General features: G+C 45.0%; 1 protein-coding gene across 4 annotated transcripts in view; it reads right to left on the reverse strand.

Annotated features, from left to right (window-relative positions):
- The window catches only part of LOC115395582 (transcription initiation factor TFIID subunit 4), a 93,261-nt gene extending 74,254 nt beyond the window's left edge, over positions 1-19,007 (reverse strand). The window contains exons 1-7 of one of the 4 annotated variants that reach the window (XM_030101294.1): positions 17,442-19,005; positions 15,453-15,637; positions 5,794-5,946; positions 3,589-3,741; positions 2,884-3,006; positions 2,418-2,507; positions 1,012-1,221 (exon numbers count right to left, since the gene is read on the reverse strand). In XM_030101294.1, coding sequence (XP_029957154.1) covers positions 1,012-1,221; positions 2,418-2,507; positions 2,884-3,006; positions 3,589-3,741; positions 5,794-5,946; positions 15,453-15,637; positions 17,442-18,831 — 2,304 coding nt within the window. In that variant the 5' untranslated portion in view covers positions 18,832-19,005. Of the gene's footprint in view, positions 1-1,011; positions 1,222-2,417; positions 2,508-2,883; positions 3,007-3,588; positions 3,742-5,793; positions 5,950-15,452; positions 15,638-17,441 lie in introns of all 4 variants that reach the window. The other 3 variants (XM_030101217.1, XM_030101366.1, XM_030101440.1) reach the window with 3 other exon arrangements.
- Between the last annotated feature and the right edge of the window lie 70 nt (positions 19,008-19,077).

Below are 19,077 nucleotides of genomic sequence, written 5' to 3' on the forward strand. Positions count from 1 at the left end.
TGCTTGATATCATCGAAACATCTCCTTTTACTATTCCTCACTTCAGTTTCGTCCCGCTGCTGTCATTGTCTCATGGCGAGTCGCTTCATGCGAATGGCGTCGGCCGGTAAAGGGACTGAAAATGAAAAAAAAAATTCGGCCTCCAATCTTACATAAACTATGCCTTATTACTATGCCTTGAGCATAATATGCACATATAAAGAATTGTATTCTAATCTAAATTAGTGCGTGCATTGATGTTAAGACACCTGTTGGATTAATGTACACAGTAAGTGGTAAAATCATTCTTATATAAGTGATCAAACTATCTGTAAATGTACAGGATTAATAGCACTTAAAAGACCAAAGAGTCACAAAATATTTCTAATCACCTCCCTCTACATGATCATCACCTACTCCGATCAGCTACAGCTTCACACAGTGCATTAAACATGAATATGCAGACATAGATATGACATGTTAAAAAAAAAAACAGTTTTATTTTTCCAAAAACAGAGAAAGTGTCAGTATTGTACGTCTGTTCTCTGCAGGTTCTTAGAAATATTTCTCCAGGTGGTTCAAAAGAACAGTACATTCTCTTTGGTGTGAAACCGAAGTCCACCTCTTCTAAAACTTCTCTTTTATTCCGGGTAAACTGAGAGCTGTGAGTGTGTAGCAGGGTGTGACTCACACTGCTCACGTTTACACGTGGAACTTGCAGCCACGGCACTCTGATCACTCCTCACAGTGATAATTCAGGTGTGTATTCGCTGCAGCAGCACAGGCCACCTAATGGAGATTTTCCTTCAAGATATCCTCATACATACTGTTAAAATGCAGTGTTGATTGATAACAGATTGTAATAACAGCTCATTTCATACCCACTCTGCGCCACACTCCGCTGTTCCATGTGACGGAGATGTTAGAGAAGCGAACAGGTTTACTCTGCTCCCTGAAGTCACTGCAGGCTTCGGGATTATAATGACTGTGTCTGCACTGAGGACCGTTCCAACTGCTGCAGTCGCTACGTACCATGGCAGCTGTGTGTCCCAGCGTCCCAGCGGGCAGCGCACTGGCACCCGTAGTGGTGCTGACGCTGTTGGGGTGCCGTATGCGGACAGCTGGCCCAGTCACGATGGCAGGAGGGGCGCCGCCGGGTGCTGGTTTGACTCCCTGCTGTGGGGGCTGGGTCAGGGACTGCTGACTATTCAGCAAAGACAGCCTCAGGGCTGGGAGGCTTTTCTGTTGACGGGCAGAGAGAGAGAGAGGTCAGAGTTTACAGTCACACAGCGAGGCAGACATGCATGACAAAACACTATGCACAGCTGCAGCAGCAAACACCGCTTTGCTCTACGGCTTATTCAACATCATTGTATCAAAGAAATACAAGTTCAGGTAGCTTTAAAACCCCAGCAGATACATGCAACCAGACCTGACTGTGGATGTTGAGCATGGTGTTTAGTGTGTTTCATAATCCAGTGAAAAATGTGTTCTTCTCCTCTGGATGTCTTTGGTTTGACTCCAGAAAAACAAACCTACATGACGTTCAGCATTGACAATTAGCCATTCATGATAAGCCACTGTCCCAGTTGACCCGGGGCGGATGCTTCTTCATACAGACTATTTCAGGCAGATTTTTTGACGTAAGCGACCTAACATTGCATGACAACATGTGTTTGTGGCCGGGTCGGGCGGTCGAGCGCCTTGATGTGACGCTCATCACGGCTGGCTGGAGAAACCTGCCGGCTACTGGCGGGGACGGCTGGAGGGGCCACTGTCACACACAGTCAAAAGTCAGGCCAGAAGGGGTGTGTGTGTTTGTGTGTGTGTATCGGTCTGCTGTCAGGCCTTGCCATCTCTGGCTCTGGTGCCAGGGAAAGGACTGGAGGGGGGGTCAGATCAGTAAATCACACACAGAGGGGCCAGCTTGAGCAGGTTAGGCAGCAGTTTAAAAAACTATTTGAAGGGTCAATTAGCAAAAGGAAGTCCAAGATCTATGGAAAGTGACATTGAAGGGGTGTTCATTGTCAAATGAAAAGTCTGAAAGGCCAGCGCCGATGCAGAACCATGAGGAATCGAGTTGTCTCTCACTGGAAGCCGTTTCACTGTAGCTTGAAGCGAGGCTTCTCAAATGGAGGTACTAGGACCCCTAGGGGTACTTTAGATAACTGCACTGGCTGTGTGGGAGTTTTCTTTCCAAATGTCATTTTAAAGTTATGAGTCATACGCAACATGGGGGGACAAATACATGGTAACACTAAAATAGACAATTGATACTGATTATTTCAATTATCAATGCAATGAATATCCAAACCTTAAACCTTGAAAAACATGTTTTATTTCAGAAGTTTCAAAATATTTCAGGAGGTTCTTGATAGAAAAGAAAAAAAGAGGACATCTGCATTACAGAGCAAACAGGTCACAAGCATGGCGCCCACCTTGAGAAAGGGCACCAGGTAAGGCTGAGGAGACGACTTGAGCTCGGTCTGCAGCCGGCTGGTGAACTCCTCCGGTTCAATCTTAGCATCCTGTTAATTCCAGAGAAGAAAAAAAAAAAACAGTGTACTTCAGAAGAGACGCCAGACTGTAAGTTTAGTATATCGCGGTGGAACGAACACAACAGGATGAAATCCCATTGCCAGAGGTGATGATCAACACCTGGATTCCCATCCCAGCACCTCAGGGCGCCACTTAACATGCGTGTGAATGTAGACTGAAAGCTGATGAGAGGAAGAGCTCTGCACAGAGTTTTATGCCGCCATCTACAGGCTGGAAATATTTAACACAACATACATACAGTAAATGTTGAAAAAAATATATTTTTTGTCTCATTGATGACTGAAAACACACTGATGGAAAAACAAACTGGACATGAGCATTGGCTCTATGTGTCTTGAAACTCACCAGCAGGTCCTGAACGAGCGCCTTGACATTTTTGGAGGTTTCGGGGGACGGAGGATTGTGAGAAGCCAGCTTGATGAGCGTGGCCAGGAAGTTCTTGCACTTCTTCACATTTTCTTGCATTTCCTACAAAAGACAATTGAAAACAACTTGATACCTTCCACCCCACTCAAAAAAAAAAGACAAAGTGAGATCAAGCTACTATCAAACAGCTCAGTATCTCAGTAGGGATTGGTGTAAATTGAAGGTAACTGAATGCTTCAGCCCTGAGGGGGAAAAAAAGAAGCATCTATGTGCTACTAAATGTGAATTTATGAGCGTATTGTATGTAAAACAGGCCACACTGGCCTGTGTGTTTATGAATGTGCATGCAGATGAGTTCACAGTGCCCTCATGGGTGCGTCTGGATGTCCTTGGGTCGGTATGCAGCAGTGTGAATGCATGAGCGCAAACGTGTACGGGCATGTGTGAGACTGTGTGTCCGCGGCCAGCTGTGTGACGCGCTGAGGCCGAGGGTCCGGGGCTGAGCCGGTGACACAGCCGGCCTCCTGGCAGCTGTGACAGCGCCTGCGCCCCGGGGGGGGGCAGAATGCGGGCTATGGCGGCGGAGGATGGCGAGGGAGGGAGGAGAGGATGGCGGGATGCGAGGCAGAGAGGATGTAAGAAGAAGAAGAAGAAGAAGAAGAAGAAGAAGAAGGAGGAGCAGACCTGGGACACGACAGGGGCTCCGGGGGCCGGGGCGATGCCCGTCTGCTGAGGCTGCACGGGCTGGGAGGGAGCCTGGGCCGGGGCCTGGGGCGCCATCACCACGGGGGTCTGCTGCGGAGCCGTCACAGCCACGGCCGGCGCCACGGGGCCCTTCTGGAAGAGCAGGGGAAGAGACAGAGAGATAAACAGGACGTGACGCCTCGCTCGCAGCAAGGCCACAGAGAACAGGAGGCAGGCGCCACAGCGCTCCTGTCACATCTGGTGTCCCGACTTCGGCGGACATCGCTTAACAGACAAGGAGGAGGGAGGGGAGGAGGTGACGGCCGGAGGCTGGGAGTCGCAGGAGGCCATCCTGGCTTTTTCTTCATCGCGTCTCCCTACCTGACGGAGGACATCTCCATATTCCTGCGAGGATCTGTTTCCAAACATTCGCAGCCCTTCTCCCTGTCTGAGTTGTTATTATGATACATGAGGAGATAAGTGATGATTAAATATTCAAGCACAAATTTTGCTCAAAAGATAAAGATACCAGCAGCAACCTAACTTTAAAGCCCCCCTCCTGCCTTTTATATCTGCGAGCACTTTACACCCTGAAACAAGAAAGAAAAACTCATCTGAAGTTGCTGTTCGTTTCAGCTGCTCCTTTACAAAGCTGCTGCAGATCATGCAGGTCTGCATGTTTTTGTTTTTTTTTTTACACCTGATGTCTGTCCTGGAGTGACCTGAGCAGTTGAGGGCCGTCAGATCTGAGCTGAGAGATCAGGGACGCTGCTTTGAAAGTGACTCACTGCATTGTGAAGTCTAATCTAAATCACATCCACACAGAAAGAGTCAACACGCAAAAACATGCATGAAGGCTGCAAAATACCGTCAATAATACCGTTCTGTGACAACCTGATTCTGTCACAATTCACCAGTGTATTTTGTACCAGAACGCATTATAAAATACTGTGGAAATTTAGAAAGAAAGATCGTGGCCAACAATGTCTTTGCTCCATTTATGAGACCCGAATTTAAAAAAGGATGAGCGCACACTACATTAACATTTAGCAAAGGTTTTTAGGTTTATAAGTGGGACCAATGACCCAAAAACACTCATTCAGCCATTGACACTAATGATCCAGCTATTATAATTAACCTAAAATATGATAAAAATTTGATTATGGAGAATTCATGCATTTTATTGTGGTCCTCAAACTCTAAATTGAATTTTTTCTTCATTCTGTTGACCACTCAGTATAACCTCTCTTTGGTTTTGTTACAAATTTAATTAAAAAAACGGTGGCAGATCCCTAAAATCATCTCTTGTCTTATCTCTTATTCGCTTCCACACCAGTGCCACAGCTAATGTGATGAATCCGCAGCAGCACTCCATGGGAGCTGAACGCTTGATTGAAAGTAATCGACTGCAGTTATATAGAAAACTTCTCTGTGTGATGATGTTTGGAAAATAAATGGCTTGAAACATCCCACTTAGGGAAAAGTTCCTGTCCCTAACCATGTCTTTAACATTCAAAGGTTAATACCCCACACCCATTTCTAAATGTCAGGGATCATTAAAGAGGAGCTGTTAAGCTTTCTTTTGCATTTTTTATCACATATATAATCTCACAGGGTTGGGTGTTCCTGATAAATGTAAAATGTGTTAAATAATGAGCGTGCATGCTTAAGCAGCCTGCCTGCTTTGCAAAAGCTAACAGCGGCTGGTGGTGGATCACCTGCGTGGATCAGACACAGCGGCAGCAGGCGAGACCGTCATGTAGCCGGATGCTGAATGGGACGAGCACCCTGGGTGTTTTAAGGGATTTCCTGGCTAATATCCAGAATTGAGAACTATGAAAAGCTCCTTTCAAAACATGCATCCTTTAGAACCACTACTGACAAACATATCAATGTTTCTCGATGACTTTTACACTTTAACTGAATTATACGGTTCATCTTAAAAGCATTTGGGTCACTTCTGCCCTCCTGACACAGCAAAGACTGACATTATAGGAATGACTTCACTCAACGTCTTCAAATACTACGTCTTACTCATTTTAGCCCCCCTGAAAATCTTGGAGCTGGTTCATGACCCACTGCGTAACCTTTGGCCTGCCACTAAGTCACGGCACTGTCCCTTGACATCGGTTGTCAGGGATGCTAAGGGAGGAAGAACATGAGGCAGAGGATGGAAACACAGGCGAGTAAGGAGGGTTGTCTCACTGGGCGCAGCGCAGGGCAGGAGGAGGAGGAAGAGGAGGAGGAGGAGGAGGAGGAAGTCTGGAGGGCAGGGCTGGAAGGAGTGGGAGAGGGAGACGGTGCCATCTTGGCCGAGGTCAGAGGACACTGCCTGGTGGTCTGAGGGGTCACGGGAGACTGCTGCAAAGAAAGAGAGCAGCAGAGCAAGAGAGGGAGAGAAAAGGGAAGACAGCAAAGAAACATCAGAGACAGCGGGGGGGCCGACGGAAAACAAGGCACCTCAACAGAGAGAGACACAGCTGAAGAAAAGACTATCAGAGAGACACACGATGTAACAGACGGAGAAGAGAGCAGCCGAGTGCCTCGCAGACAGATAAAGGAAAGGTCATGACAGGATGAAAGAGGAAGGAAGGTGGCAGTGAAGACTGACACACAGGAAACCCATGTCCACCCAGGCAGCAGCGGGCCGCGGTGTCGGATTACCGGGGACTGAGGACCAACACGCCACTGACATTGCTAATTAACAACCCCCACATGCTTTGATTAATCAGGAAAATCCTGTCTCTATTAACGTCCGGCAGCAGTTAACCATCACTGTCGCAGTGTTCACAACACGGTTCCTTTGAAGTAACGTTCAACCGGACATTGATGAGGATGAATGATTATTACTGAAGAGCTTACTCTTTCTTACTGTTTTTTAATATAAAATGGTGAAATGTAGATGATTTCCACATCTGTGTTCCACTGTGAAGAACATAACTGTATTCATGATTTTTGGGTTTGGATTGCACTGTAACCATCGTCCCAACATTTGTAGAATTAAGGTCACCGCATGAAAATAAAACTCACTAACTATACAAAGGTTTGATTGCTGATAAAATTTGTCTCTTTGAGAACTTTAGAGAAAAAAAAAAGGGGTTTGGAAAAATCAAACGTACCCATTAAAACACTCCAGAATTGGAAACCAATCTAGCTTATTAAAAAAATCTGGAGATGAGTATACCACAGTAATCACACAGTAAAGATTCATGAAGACATGAACTTAGACAGTAAACATACATTCTTACATCTTTTGCCTGGACTGGGTCATTCCACTCTGTCATTCAGTTCTTATTTGGAGGGAAAATCTCATATGGGGGTTAAAATTACATTTCCACATGTCAAAAAAACAAAATATAATAACACACTTTCTTCTGAATACCTCTGAGAGCAGATGTGTCTGCAAACACTGACTGTCACTGCGATCTTTGGTAAATCAAGGTTTCAACTTTTTGTGGGTCAAACCGGGCTCCTGGATATCAGGCTATGAACCACTGCTCCTTTTGAGAGTTTAAATACACAGTTTTTTTTTGGTTTTTTTTAAATGGATGTGGCCATCGACATTTATATAAACATCAAAGTAAGGATGGATGGATAAATAAATGTGAGGAAATTATCAATAATGTGATTCATTTTCATTGCTTCAGCTGTCAGTCATATTGACCCATTTCCAAACTTGGGAGAAACTTGGAGCGTGTGTGCATGTGTGCCTTTACACAGTCCTCTATGTAAAAATACACATGCACCCACACCATGCTGGGAAAAGATCAGTTATCACCCCCTCAACAGCGCTACAAGATGCCGTCAAGACGTCTGTGCTTTCTTTCATTCACCACCCAGATCCAAAACGCCTTGCTGGTAGCATCCAAAATAAGTCGTCGTTTCCTGGAATATTGTTTTCCCAGTGACAAATAAACTTACGTAAATGGCACTGGTTTGAATGAAACCATGACGATAAGTATGACTAATGCGGCTAATGAAGAAATTACCACAAGAAACCAGCTGGAAAGACCTAACTCCATCTGGAATTATGTGTGTGCTTTATTCCTGTTTATCCTGATGCTGGAGTCACAATGAAAAGGAAATCTGAGGATAGAGTCTGACTGATATCGGTTTTAAAACATTTCAATAAACACTACAGGATCGACTGCAGCAGTTCAGTCGATGGATCAATATTCATCAATATTTACCATATCATAGTATAAAATACAGAGAAGGCTTTTGATACGATCAGGTCATATTGGAGGGAAGCACAGACCGACTGCAAGTTGTCTGAATTTCAAAACGCAAACAACAAATGAAACAAAAACTATTAAAAAAACAATCATACAGGTAAATGATGAAATCTGTCATCACGCAGGTTTCTTCTGCTCTGATATTAATTGCAAGAGAGCAAATGAGAGGAATAGGCAGCGAGTGCCAAATGCTACAAACCCACATACATGCCCAGTGGCTGAGTTCACACACACACACACACACACACACACACACACACACACACACACACACACACACACACACACACACACACTTTCTGGCTGCTTCCCTGCTGCTGTCTATTGGCCAAGACAACCCAGGAGGGCCTCTGCCCCGACCTCTGGCACCCAGCCCTCCATTCACACACACACACACACACACACACACACACACACACACACACACACACACACACACACACAAATAAAAACAGACACACAACCCTGCCAAGGACAGGAACATAGAGGCAGTGCAGAGGAGAAAAAGAAGAAGAAGAAGTAGGATAAGACAGGAAGAAGAGGAAGAGGAGGCGGGGTGGGGGTGGGTGGGTTTCCCCTCCACTAAAAGTTTTGTAGCATTCAAAAGTGCACCGAGGAGTTGGGGAAGTGGGTGTATGAGGGTGATGGCGGGGGTAAGGCAGGGAAGGGGGAGGAGGGCTGGTGAGAGCCACGGGGTGCATCCCTCCGCCAGCTATGCCCTTCTCCCACTCACTCGCTCTGCCTCAGACTGACACACAGACACACAGACACACACACACACACACACACACACACACACACACACACACACACACACACACACACGCAAACCTAGATGAGAACCAAAGCCTTGTTAGCTTTTTAAAATAATCAGGCAGTTGGATGATGAATGATTTAACAGGTATGGAAGGAAGGAAGCTCAGGATGCCTTCCGCTTCTCCCCTCAGGGTCATGGGAAGAGTGACAGGCCGACAGAGGGGTTGAGCTCTGGGAATAAACACCATTCCCTTTCATTTGCCTGCTACTGCTTTTCCTGTCGAGAAGGCGATGCCGCGGCCCACTAATTTGTCATCAGAGTGACTGAGAGAGGCGATGACAATCTGCGAGTCTGTTTAGAGAAGGGCTTGGTATCAGGATGGATCCATGAAAGCAGGGTATTGTTGTTAAACTCACGCTGAATCGTATCTGGGATGTCCAAAAGGGTGAAATGTGATGGTCAGAAGGAGCGTGGCTCACCTGATAACACTTTCAGAGAGTGTTTTACATGATGACAATGCCAGTTTTTTTTATACATACTGTGGCAATTATAGTGGCAGACAAAGCCGCAATACAAACATTACACTGGTATTACTTATATGTACTAGATTAAATAAAAACTGACAAACACCTATAAAACGCATTGCTTATGGCAGAATTTGTTTATATAAGTTACTGTCAGGTGAATTACTCTGATTTCTATGATGATTTCTGACACATTCATAGAAATGTAAGCTTTTTTAATATTTACAAATAAGCATGAATACTCAAAAGAAAACTGTAGAATAAGATGAAAACCCACGTAACTGCAGCGGAACATGTTCGAGGAGCTGTAAAGAGCTCATGAAGAAAAACAGGCTGAAATGAAAATTGAATTGAATCGAAGACAGTGAAATGCTGCCCTCTGGTGTTCGTCTTTTGTCTCTGCAGGCAATGAGATGATTAACAGGTGCCAAAGATCTTAACAGGGCCTCTCTGGGCAGACTTGAAAGGCCAGAACAAAAGCTGAGCAGCTACATTAGTTGAACAGTTTGAGATAACATAATAACAGAGAGCACCTTCTCATGAATAAATAAGCATGCTCAGCCTCAAGTGCTCACGGCTTTATCGCCTGCCAGACGCTGGATTGTTGGGGTCCTCTTCAGTCAGTTTGCATCTTCTCACTGTACTGCAACAGTAATCTAGTTTAATCCCTCAGTCCAAAAACTTGATTGAGGCGAATTGGTCACTCTAAACCAGCACATAATTGTGACCGAGTGCCTGCTTTCTTTCACCTGCAGTCAGCCAGCACCCCGTGACCCTGAGCTGGATAAATCATATGGAAGATGGATGATCCGAGGCTTTAACCTGAGCTGTGTCAGTGCCCCGATAGAGGAGGGGGGAATCAGAACTGGTAGTTTAGAGGTCTTGGGTTTTTCATGACAGTTTGCATTAAAAATCCAGAAAAAAACGTTGTTCTTGCAAACACATCCCTCTATTCTCACAGTGAGTTTTTCTTTCCAGGGGTGGATGTTGGCAGGCGTGACGGTCTATTGTTCATTTATGACGGAGGATCTCCAGCATTCTTTGATTGATGTTTTGAATCTGATCTGAATACAGCTCAGGCTTAACGGTCCAATTTGTAAGTTTGGTGGCAAGTCGTTGTGTACGTGTGCTCAGCGCAACAGCAGGTGAAGCTTGTGTGAAATTACAGACATGTGACGCGATGGCAGGATGAACCCAGAGACAAGGTACAGCGACTGACTTTTAAGTTTTGAGTTGTAGAAAAAAAAACTCCTTGTGGCGCTCCAGAATATGAAAAAGTGTAAATACACATTAACATGTATAGGATCTCACACAAAAATCAGCATAGAAATGACACTTTAGCAAATAAAAAGTTACAAAGACTTCTTGTTTTGCGAGTTTCAAAGGAAATTATGACAATGAACTAGTGAGAGGCGCTGTTGGGAAGCCTACTGGAGTTACAGGGAATCTGCGGGGAACTAACCAACTACTAACCTCATTATTAAAAGCAATTAGGCTCCAGAGGTGAGCACCCACCAGCTCAAGTTTTCCAGTGAATGATGTATCCACAGGTGATAATAAGCAAATTCAAATTAATGATTCAGTAGCTCGTTAAATTTTGATGAGAGGACCCCACGGAGTCATTAAGAAGCCTTAAGACATTAATTCACCTATTAATCTCCGTTTAATCTATGGATAAAATAATCAAGCAAATTCATTCCTTGTAATTACACAGTTTAACATATTAATCAAACCCCAATTAGGCTGGAGAAATAAGCTGTTCTCCTAATGAGGCGGTGCCCGCCCAGATTTGACTGGATCGGCCAGCATAATGAATAGATGTGACTTTCTCAAATTCGATCAGACCGACAGGTTTTCACCAAGCTTTCCGCAGTGGGTTTAACTCTGACAGGAGTCCTGCTGGAGTGAGTGAGCGAGCGAGTGAGTGAGCGAGTGAGTGAGTGGGGTAAAACAGCAGCTGAGCTTTAATGTCAATCACTTGTTTAGATGACAGTGCACCTGCCTCCAACAGCCTCTCTCATTTCTAATATTTGCCATTTTTCTATCCAACATGCTCAGAAACTAAAAGATATGCAGTTGTGTGGTGTGTTCTGGAATACTGGGGCGATGATCACACCAACTTAGTGTCACCTAGTCCAGACCAAACATGTGTTGTGCTTCAGGGCCCATGGTGCAGGTTGGATTATATAGTTGAATATTTACCAGCTAACCACTAACCAGCAGCATGCAAATGTAAAAAGGAGGAAAAACAGGAACAGAAATTCCACTATTATTACATTCACTTACAATAAACTACAAGAATACTACTTGGTGGGGAAGTGGCTGGCACTGTCACCTCACGGTAAGATTATCCCTGGTTCGAGTCCGCATTTAAGGCCTTCCTGAGTGGAGTTTGCATGTTCTCCCTGCATGAATATAGGGTTTCTCCAGGTCCTCCCACAGGTCAAAAGTATGCACTTGAGGTTATTCTGTTCCTAGAGTTTTAAAACACTGAAACATGGCTGACCTGTACAGGATGTCCCCTTGCTTTCACTTATTGTTAGCTGAGCTTACCTCCAGCCGCTGCGTCACCCTGAATCTTACATTTAAAGTATAAGCATAAAGTGTGTTTGCGTCATGAAGTCAGTGAGGTCCAGCGTTTACATTCTGCTCTTTAGTCCACTCAGCTTTATTCAAACTGTACCGGAGTTTGTTTCCAAACTTGCCCTACTTGGTTAAAAGAAGGTAAAAAGACGTGGACGTCACCGTTTACTGTCACACAAATGGAGCACAGATACACCAGGGGTCATTTTAAATGGAGGCAGTGTAAAAACCGCACCTTAAGACTGCAAGACTCTCCAGGCTAGGAGACCTCAAGTCCTGGACTTCTTTGTGTTCACAGGGGGCCTCAGGAAGCAATTTTCCAGAAGGGAAATAGTCTGTCTGGTGTCCGTACCCCCCTGATTATTTTTATTGTTGGGGGTTGGGGGGTCCTATATGTTTCCCCTACTTAGTGATAAAAGCTACTCCATCAGCAGGTGAGAAAAACCACACTGGGTTATTGTTTTGTGTGAATCAGCAGTGTCACTTCTGAACCAGCAACAGCTTGATTTCCACCAAGTAGTAAAATTTGATGAGTTTGATGATTTTCAAAATAAAAGATATTGATGATAATGGTTGACTCGTACCCAATAAATTACATTTCTTGATTGGCTGAATCCAACGCATCTCTAACACTCCTTATTCTCTTCAATTATATATTATCTTTACAACAATTTCCACTCAAACATCAACTTATACTAAAGTTGGAAAGCTTCGTATTTTGCTACAGAAAAATTTGATTGTTTATAGTTGATTAAAACTGTGATGCGGCAGTCTGAGAAAAAAACAACAACAAAGATTTCCATTCTGGGGTAAAAGTTAAAACTTGATCTCCCACATGGGATTCATCATTAAGCTACTGGCTAAAGTTTTATGAACAAAGATGTGGGAGATTTTGGACTGTGGAGGATGGGATGTGTCATGAGGAACTGTGCTGCTTGTGTCTTTCTGGTCTGCTGCGCATCTTATTCATAGAGCTTACAAAACTCAAAGACGCTTCTTATGATAAATCAGTGTGACCACAGCCTGGGACCGAACAGTGAACACATTGCAGAAGACTTGTGTTTGCAGAAACATGCTGCACTTCTCAAACCTTTGTCGTAAATGTTTGAGGTCTGCTTTGTCATTAGTTTTCACGCACACTGAGGGTCCATGACCCGAAAGGCCTGTCTGAGTTTTGATATTTATTCCGTCTCAATTTATGAATAAGCCAACAGTAAAGTAATAATAATAAATTTATAATAGCAATTCTACTATTCATCTCATAAGTTCATTTAGCTTCAATTCAGAACCATCATCCAAAACCACGACCTGACGATATGTCTGTAATCACACTTTTCCTCTGGTATCCTGCTCCATCACTCAGACTCAGCCTCTAACCTTAAAGCGTTGCTGCTCAGAGCGTTACCACAGTCCCTTTGGGGGAACTACAAAGACCTTTGTTCACTAAATACCTCTGACCCCAGATGTCTCACTCCGCATCTGAGTTACTCCACCTGACATTCACTGCTGGACACAGCAAACGTCTGAAAAGGATTTCTATCACTTTTTGACATTTTTTAAGCCACTGACAGCATAAGTGAAGATATATTTGCATCAAAATGTTTCCGTTTTTTTCCAGCCCAAAGCAAAACACCTACTACCTATTTATTTCACATGGCTCCTTTTATGAACTACATTTCACTGTCTATCCATCTTCTTTACAAGTACAACATCCTGAGCACTGGCAGCACAGCGTCACACTGATGAAGGTTTCCATTTGAAGACAATCTCATCTACACCATGTTAATCAAAGCCGGTCTGAGCCATCAATCATGTTACCAACTGGACCAACACAGGGAGGCAGACGACCACAATTTAGGTTGGCCAATCAAGTAACTGCAGTATTATTAGTATTAGTACTGTTGTGAAGATACAGCGTTAATCACGGTTCCACTTGTCCATATATCTGACTGAAATAAGCGTTACTAGCTGTGTTGATCTAATCCCTTCTAAGTTGGTGACTTTTGTTATACAACAGCCGAGTCCAAGTTTGAAGGCTTATTAAGGTCAAAGTAGTTTAATATTTCATGTCGCTCACAGAGCAGATCAGCACAGGAATTCTAACCTGACTTTTGCCACTGCATGCCGCAAGATTAACCAAATCAAACAGGTTATACAGTGAAGCCTGCGGAAGAGCAATCCCCTCTAACAGAGTTAAGAGGAGCTCATCCAAAAGCACATTTGTTCATTACTGACTCAAAAACACAGTTGGTGATGGATTAACTGTCTTGAATTTTGCTCTCTTGTCATCTCCGGGTTTTGTTGTTCTTACCAGTCATCATGAAAACAAGAGTTCAACAGGCCTTCTCACTGGATTTACCACATTTAATTGACTTCTCCTCCAGCGAGCGTGTGGACAACACCCAGATATTCCCCTTAATCACTCTATCTGGCACTTGAGAGGGCCCTGCTAACAAAGCGATGCTCAAACTAGTCATCTCCAATCATTTCAACTCTTGAAAGATGACGAGGAGGAAGCAGCCCCTCGGGAGGAAGCACCAGCATGAGACCACAACCCTCTCTCCACTTCAGACCTCTACAGCTCCAGGACCTTCTCATTCTCATGGTTTATCCACCTTGAATAGGTTTGGCTTCTTCTCTTCCGCACCACTACACATCATTTTAAAAGACCAAATGTAGTAGATTTCAAAATATTACTGCTGATCTACAAATCTTTGAAAAGGTTACCCCCAAAATACATCTCAGATCATCTGTTATCTTAGGAGCCATCCAGTCCTCTCATGCCATCTGAATCACACTTGCTTTCTGGTTCAGAGTCAGACTCAGAACCAAACATGCAGAAGCTGAATTTACTGTTAATGCACCAAATATTTGGAAGAAACTCCCATAAAACTGCAGGACGGCTCCAATTCTGAGTGCTTTTAAAACCAGGCTGAAGAGCTTTTTGTTTGTCGCTGCCTTTCTCTAACTCTTTGTGCTTTTAAGCTCTAATTTGTTTTTCTTTCAGCTGCTTTGAGCTTTGACTTTCATTGTTGCTGAAATTGAAGCCTTAATAAATTCATTATGACTATGGTCAGTTATATAGCATAGTCATTTAAACCAACTTGAGGCTGCTTTTATTATTCAGTTATATTGGGAATATTTTAATATTAAAAAAAAATACAAGTATTGTCATGATGTAAATGTGTAAACATGTTTAAACAGACTTACTATTATTGCTTGCAAATGAATGGACTTGCAGGTTTTTTTTGTTTTGTTTTTTTAGATATTTTCAGTAAATAGGTGAAGGAAGGTTTTCTCAAGTTGAAATATAAAACAATATTAGTTCTTGGGGAAATCATTTCACAGCATTTAACCCACCCTGTTCACAGTTAACACCTGCATATCATTACTTGAAACGTTCCCAGCAGCTCATGAAATGTTAAATCAATGATGTGTCGGTCAGAAAAATTGATATTTTAGATTAAATAACACTTGATTCACAAATCATGCACAAGTCAGATGTTTGGTATTAAGTGTGAGGAAAAGACTGATATATGATGAAATGGTTTCAGAAAAAAAAAGGAGCATGGAGTGAATAACAACAGATTGGGTCACTTGTTGCACGAGTGACACACAAAACTGAAACCACCTAACATTACCCAGATGTACCATGCCTCCTGTTCTGGGTTTTGGTGAAAAAAAGAAAAACTTACACAATCCTGTCAACACTAGCGAAATGCCACAGATGGCAAACCCTCCCGGGGTTCAGCGGAGGAGTCTCACCTGTGGAGTTGTTACTCTGAAGGATGTTCCTGTGGTGGGGGTAGCAGGTCGAGGAGAGATGCTGCTCTGAGCCTGCGCCTGAGCCTGGGCCTGGGCCTGGGCCTGCGCCTGGGCCTGGGCTTGAGCCAAAGCCTGCTGAGGAACCATAACCAGCTGGCCCAGCTCCGTCCGTACCAGCACCATCCCTAAAGCAGCAGGAAGAGCAAACATCAGTGTCAACGAACGGTATCTCAGTAAGCGGCAACGGAAACCTGAACCCAATGGTATTCTTCTAATAAAGTGGGTTTGTATTTCACAACAAGGTATAAAATGTCATTTTAGAAGATTCACATTGATCTGGAGCCAGAGCTGTGAACAAATAACAGTGCTAGCTGTGGGAATTTCACTGTAGCTGTGATGATAATCTAATTACAGGATTCCTGACTCCGTCTGAAAAGCAAGAACAGCAATTATCAGGTCATCACGTCTCCAAAGCAGCCCGTGTCAGGTCAGGAAACAACGCTTTACTAAACAGATGATTATCGTCAGTGTTTAAATAAAGTGAAAACGACATTAGGTCAACAGGAAGGTTAACAGTGTATTCTGATCATTCTCTCCATAATCTCACCGTAACCACTCTGTCCACCAGTACTAACCTGCACTTTTCACTTTATAACAAAATGACAGCCTGTGTGGGAGTTATAACCAGTTAAATCACATAACAACCCATCCACATTTAGGAAACATGCACATCTATTCATGTTGGACATCAGCGCTCACCACCTCGGTTGAAACTATTCTGCAGGGCCTTTAACAGACGTCTTGGAATACTGAACCATGAATGTGGAAGTCCATTGAAAATGTAAATGCACTGAAAACATAAACACACTAAATGTCATAACATTGCCCAGGACATGAAAACCTCAGCTCAGCTGTCAGAGCTGCTTTGCATGCCTTTATGCAAAGTGTTATGGAGTAAGAAACAGGTGATGCAGATTCTCAATGAAAGTCAAAAAGAAGTGACAAGGGGCATAAATATAAATCTCAAACTGTATGTTGAACAATTATCACTGCGTACAGTGATTCTGCACTTGAATGCCACATTTCAGTGTTTATGAACCACACAAGAAGGTTAAGGTCATTGATTTTGATGCTTTAGATTGTTCATTATATGAGCTCTGGGTTTTCTTGGTGCTGACTGCATTTGATAGATAAATATGTCCATCTTGTTCTTTACTGCTGCTTTCGGGTATTCAGGCATTGCCAAGACTCACAGGTCTTCCTATGTGATCGTTCCTCAGCAAAGAGCAACTTCTTTGAAAGCTAAGCTGAAATGTGTGGTTTTCCATTATGGGGGTGAATTTTAAAAAATTGAAGCATGTGTCAGAAAGTGTTGCATAATAATTATATATCTATTAAGCCAGATCTCATGTTGGGATCTAATCAGCTGTACCTTTTCATGACTCATCCATGCAAACAGATCTTTATTTGCGGGACCACTGGCCCCCCTTCTGCCTGAAACAACTTTCTTCAGTCGCTTTAAGGTTCTCCTCAATCTAAGTCTATTTACTCCTGAGGCACCAGCTGCCAGGAAACCTCACTTATCACACTACTGAAGATGCCAACATGCAACACTACATTTGTGTTATTTGACACCAGCCTCTTCAGGTGATGCCTACATGTGGAATTTCTGGAGCAAACGACCACACAAGGAAACGTGAGCAAACCACACCAAGCATTTGAGAGAAGTCTGAGAAGTCAGTCTTCTCTGACTTTGAGATTATTTGACACATTTATCCAGATAACAGCATTTATGTTGTATAGGTTATACAAACATGCAAAGGGCAACAGTTATAAGAACAGAAGACAGCATAACACGCAAAGAATGTGATGAAAGACTATTTTGTCAAAGTGAAAACAGCCTGATAAACATTGCACAAGATTGCTGATGGAGCCCAGGAGTCTCTGATGAGTTTGTTCCATCCCTGATGAAAACACCTCCCTCCTTACCGGGTGGGATAGTAAATCCAGGAGGCAGCTGGATGGTTGTCTGCTGCTGAGGTGGTCTGACGATGAGCTGGGGGGCAACAATCCTCTGAGGTGCTGTGAGTCCGGGACGGGGTTGAGTCTGTGCGGTGGTGGCCACGGCCGGCGTGGGAGAGGGGGCCGCGGGCCTGACCAGGCTGACCGTGGTGGTCACCGCCGTGGCCTGAACAGTCCCACACACTGCAGTCGTGGCAGCCATGGCCGTGACCCCGGCCGCAGGGGGGGCAGAGCTCACAGGCTGGGTCACCACTGTGGTGGTGGTGGTGGTTGTGGCTGAGGCTGTGGTGGTGGTAGGGGGGGCCACGGGAGCAGCAGGGGAAACAGTGTTTATCACAGAGTTCACGCCACTAGACGGACTTGACATTACAGTTTTGGACTGACAGTCGTCTGTTTTGGAAGCCTCGGAGTCGGTTTTGACCTGGCTGCCCGGGGAGGCTGCGGAGGGGACGGGTCCGATGCGGGCTCCCTGCTGGACCAAGGCCGACACGCTGGTCCCGTTCCCGTTCTGGGCTATGCTGGCCACGATGTGGCTGGGGAGTCTGTGCAGGGCGATGGTGGGGGTCCCCCGGTCCAGAGCCACCGGCAGGCTGGCGTTGCTCAGGGTGAACGTCGAGGTGTTGATGGCGGAAGTGGCCGGAGTGGTGGAGTTTGGGGGGCTCGCTGCGGAGTCCGTGGGGCTGAGGCTGTCCGCCGTGCTGCTGGTCCTCCGGGTCGTCACCGCCGCGCCGTTCAAACTCTTGATCCGCGCAGAAGCGTTCCTCCGCGGCGTCGCTCCGCGTTTCCTCGGGGGGTTCGCCTCCGCTGACGCCTCGGCGCTGCCGGGGCTGCCTTTGGGTCCCCGGCTGGATGCAGCGGCGGCGGTGCTGATGCTGGCCGCCGGGGCAGCTGGAGCGGCTGGAGTCTCCGGAACCGCTGGAACCGCTGGAGCTGCCAAAGTTGACACGCCAGATGCAGTCAGTGTTGTGACGGATGCTCCATGTGTTTGCGAGCCGCTGCTTGTAGTGTCGCTCACACGGGCAGCCGAAGTAGTGGAGGGCTCCCCGAAAGAAGGGGACGTGACAGTTTTATCCGGGCTAACCTCTTTGGAGTTGATCTCCTGGCGCATCTCAGGTTTGTTCCTCCGTCCTTGTTGTTGTTGTTCTAGTGTTGTGGTGTTCACTGGAGCTGTAACCGTCTTCCCTAAGTGATGGTTAGCGGGAGCCACGGAGCCGTTGCCTCCGTTTTCGTCTGCTTTCGCGACTGGGTTGCTTTGCCCTGCAAGCTGCGACTCCAACGAGCCCACCAGGTCGCTCACAGCTTTCTCATCCACCTCTGAAAAGAGCATATCTTCCAGGGGGTCGGAGGCGCCCGCCATCTCTGATCACAGATAGCTGTCTTAGATTTTTTCCCCGCGCAGTGCGCCTGCGTGTTACCAGGCATTGTGGGAATGAATCTGACGTCAGTAAATGAGAGAAGGGGGCGGCTCGTTTTTGTCTTTGAATTTTTTTTAATAATTTAAAGATAGTTTAATCTAAAATACCGACGAATTATGGTAAAGCTGCAAGCACCGTGCATATTACCTAACCAGCGCGCGCGTAGGCGATGTAGCCTCCTCCTTCAC

This window comes from Salarias fasciatus, chromosome 1 (genome assembly GCF_902148845.1).
Source record: "Salarias fasciatus chromosome 1, fSalaFa1.1, whole genome shotgun sequence".
Lineage (NCBI taxonomy): Eukaryota > Metazoa > Chordata > Actinopteri > Blenniiformes > Blenniidae > Salarias > Salarias fasciatus.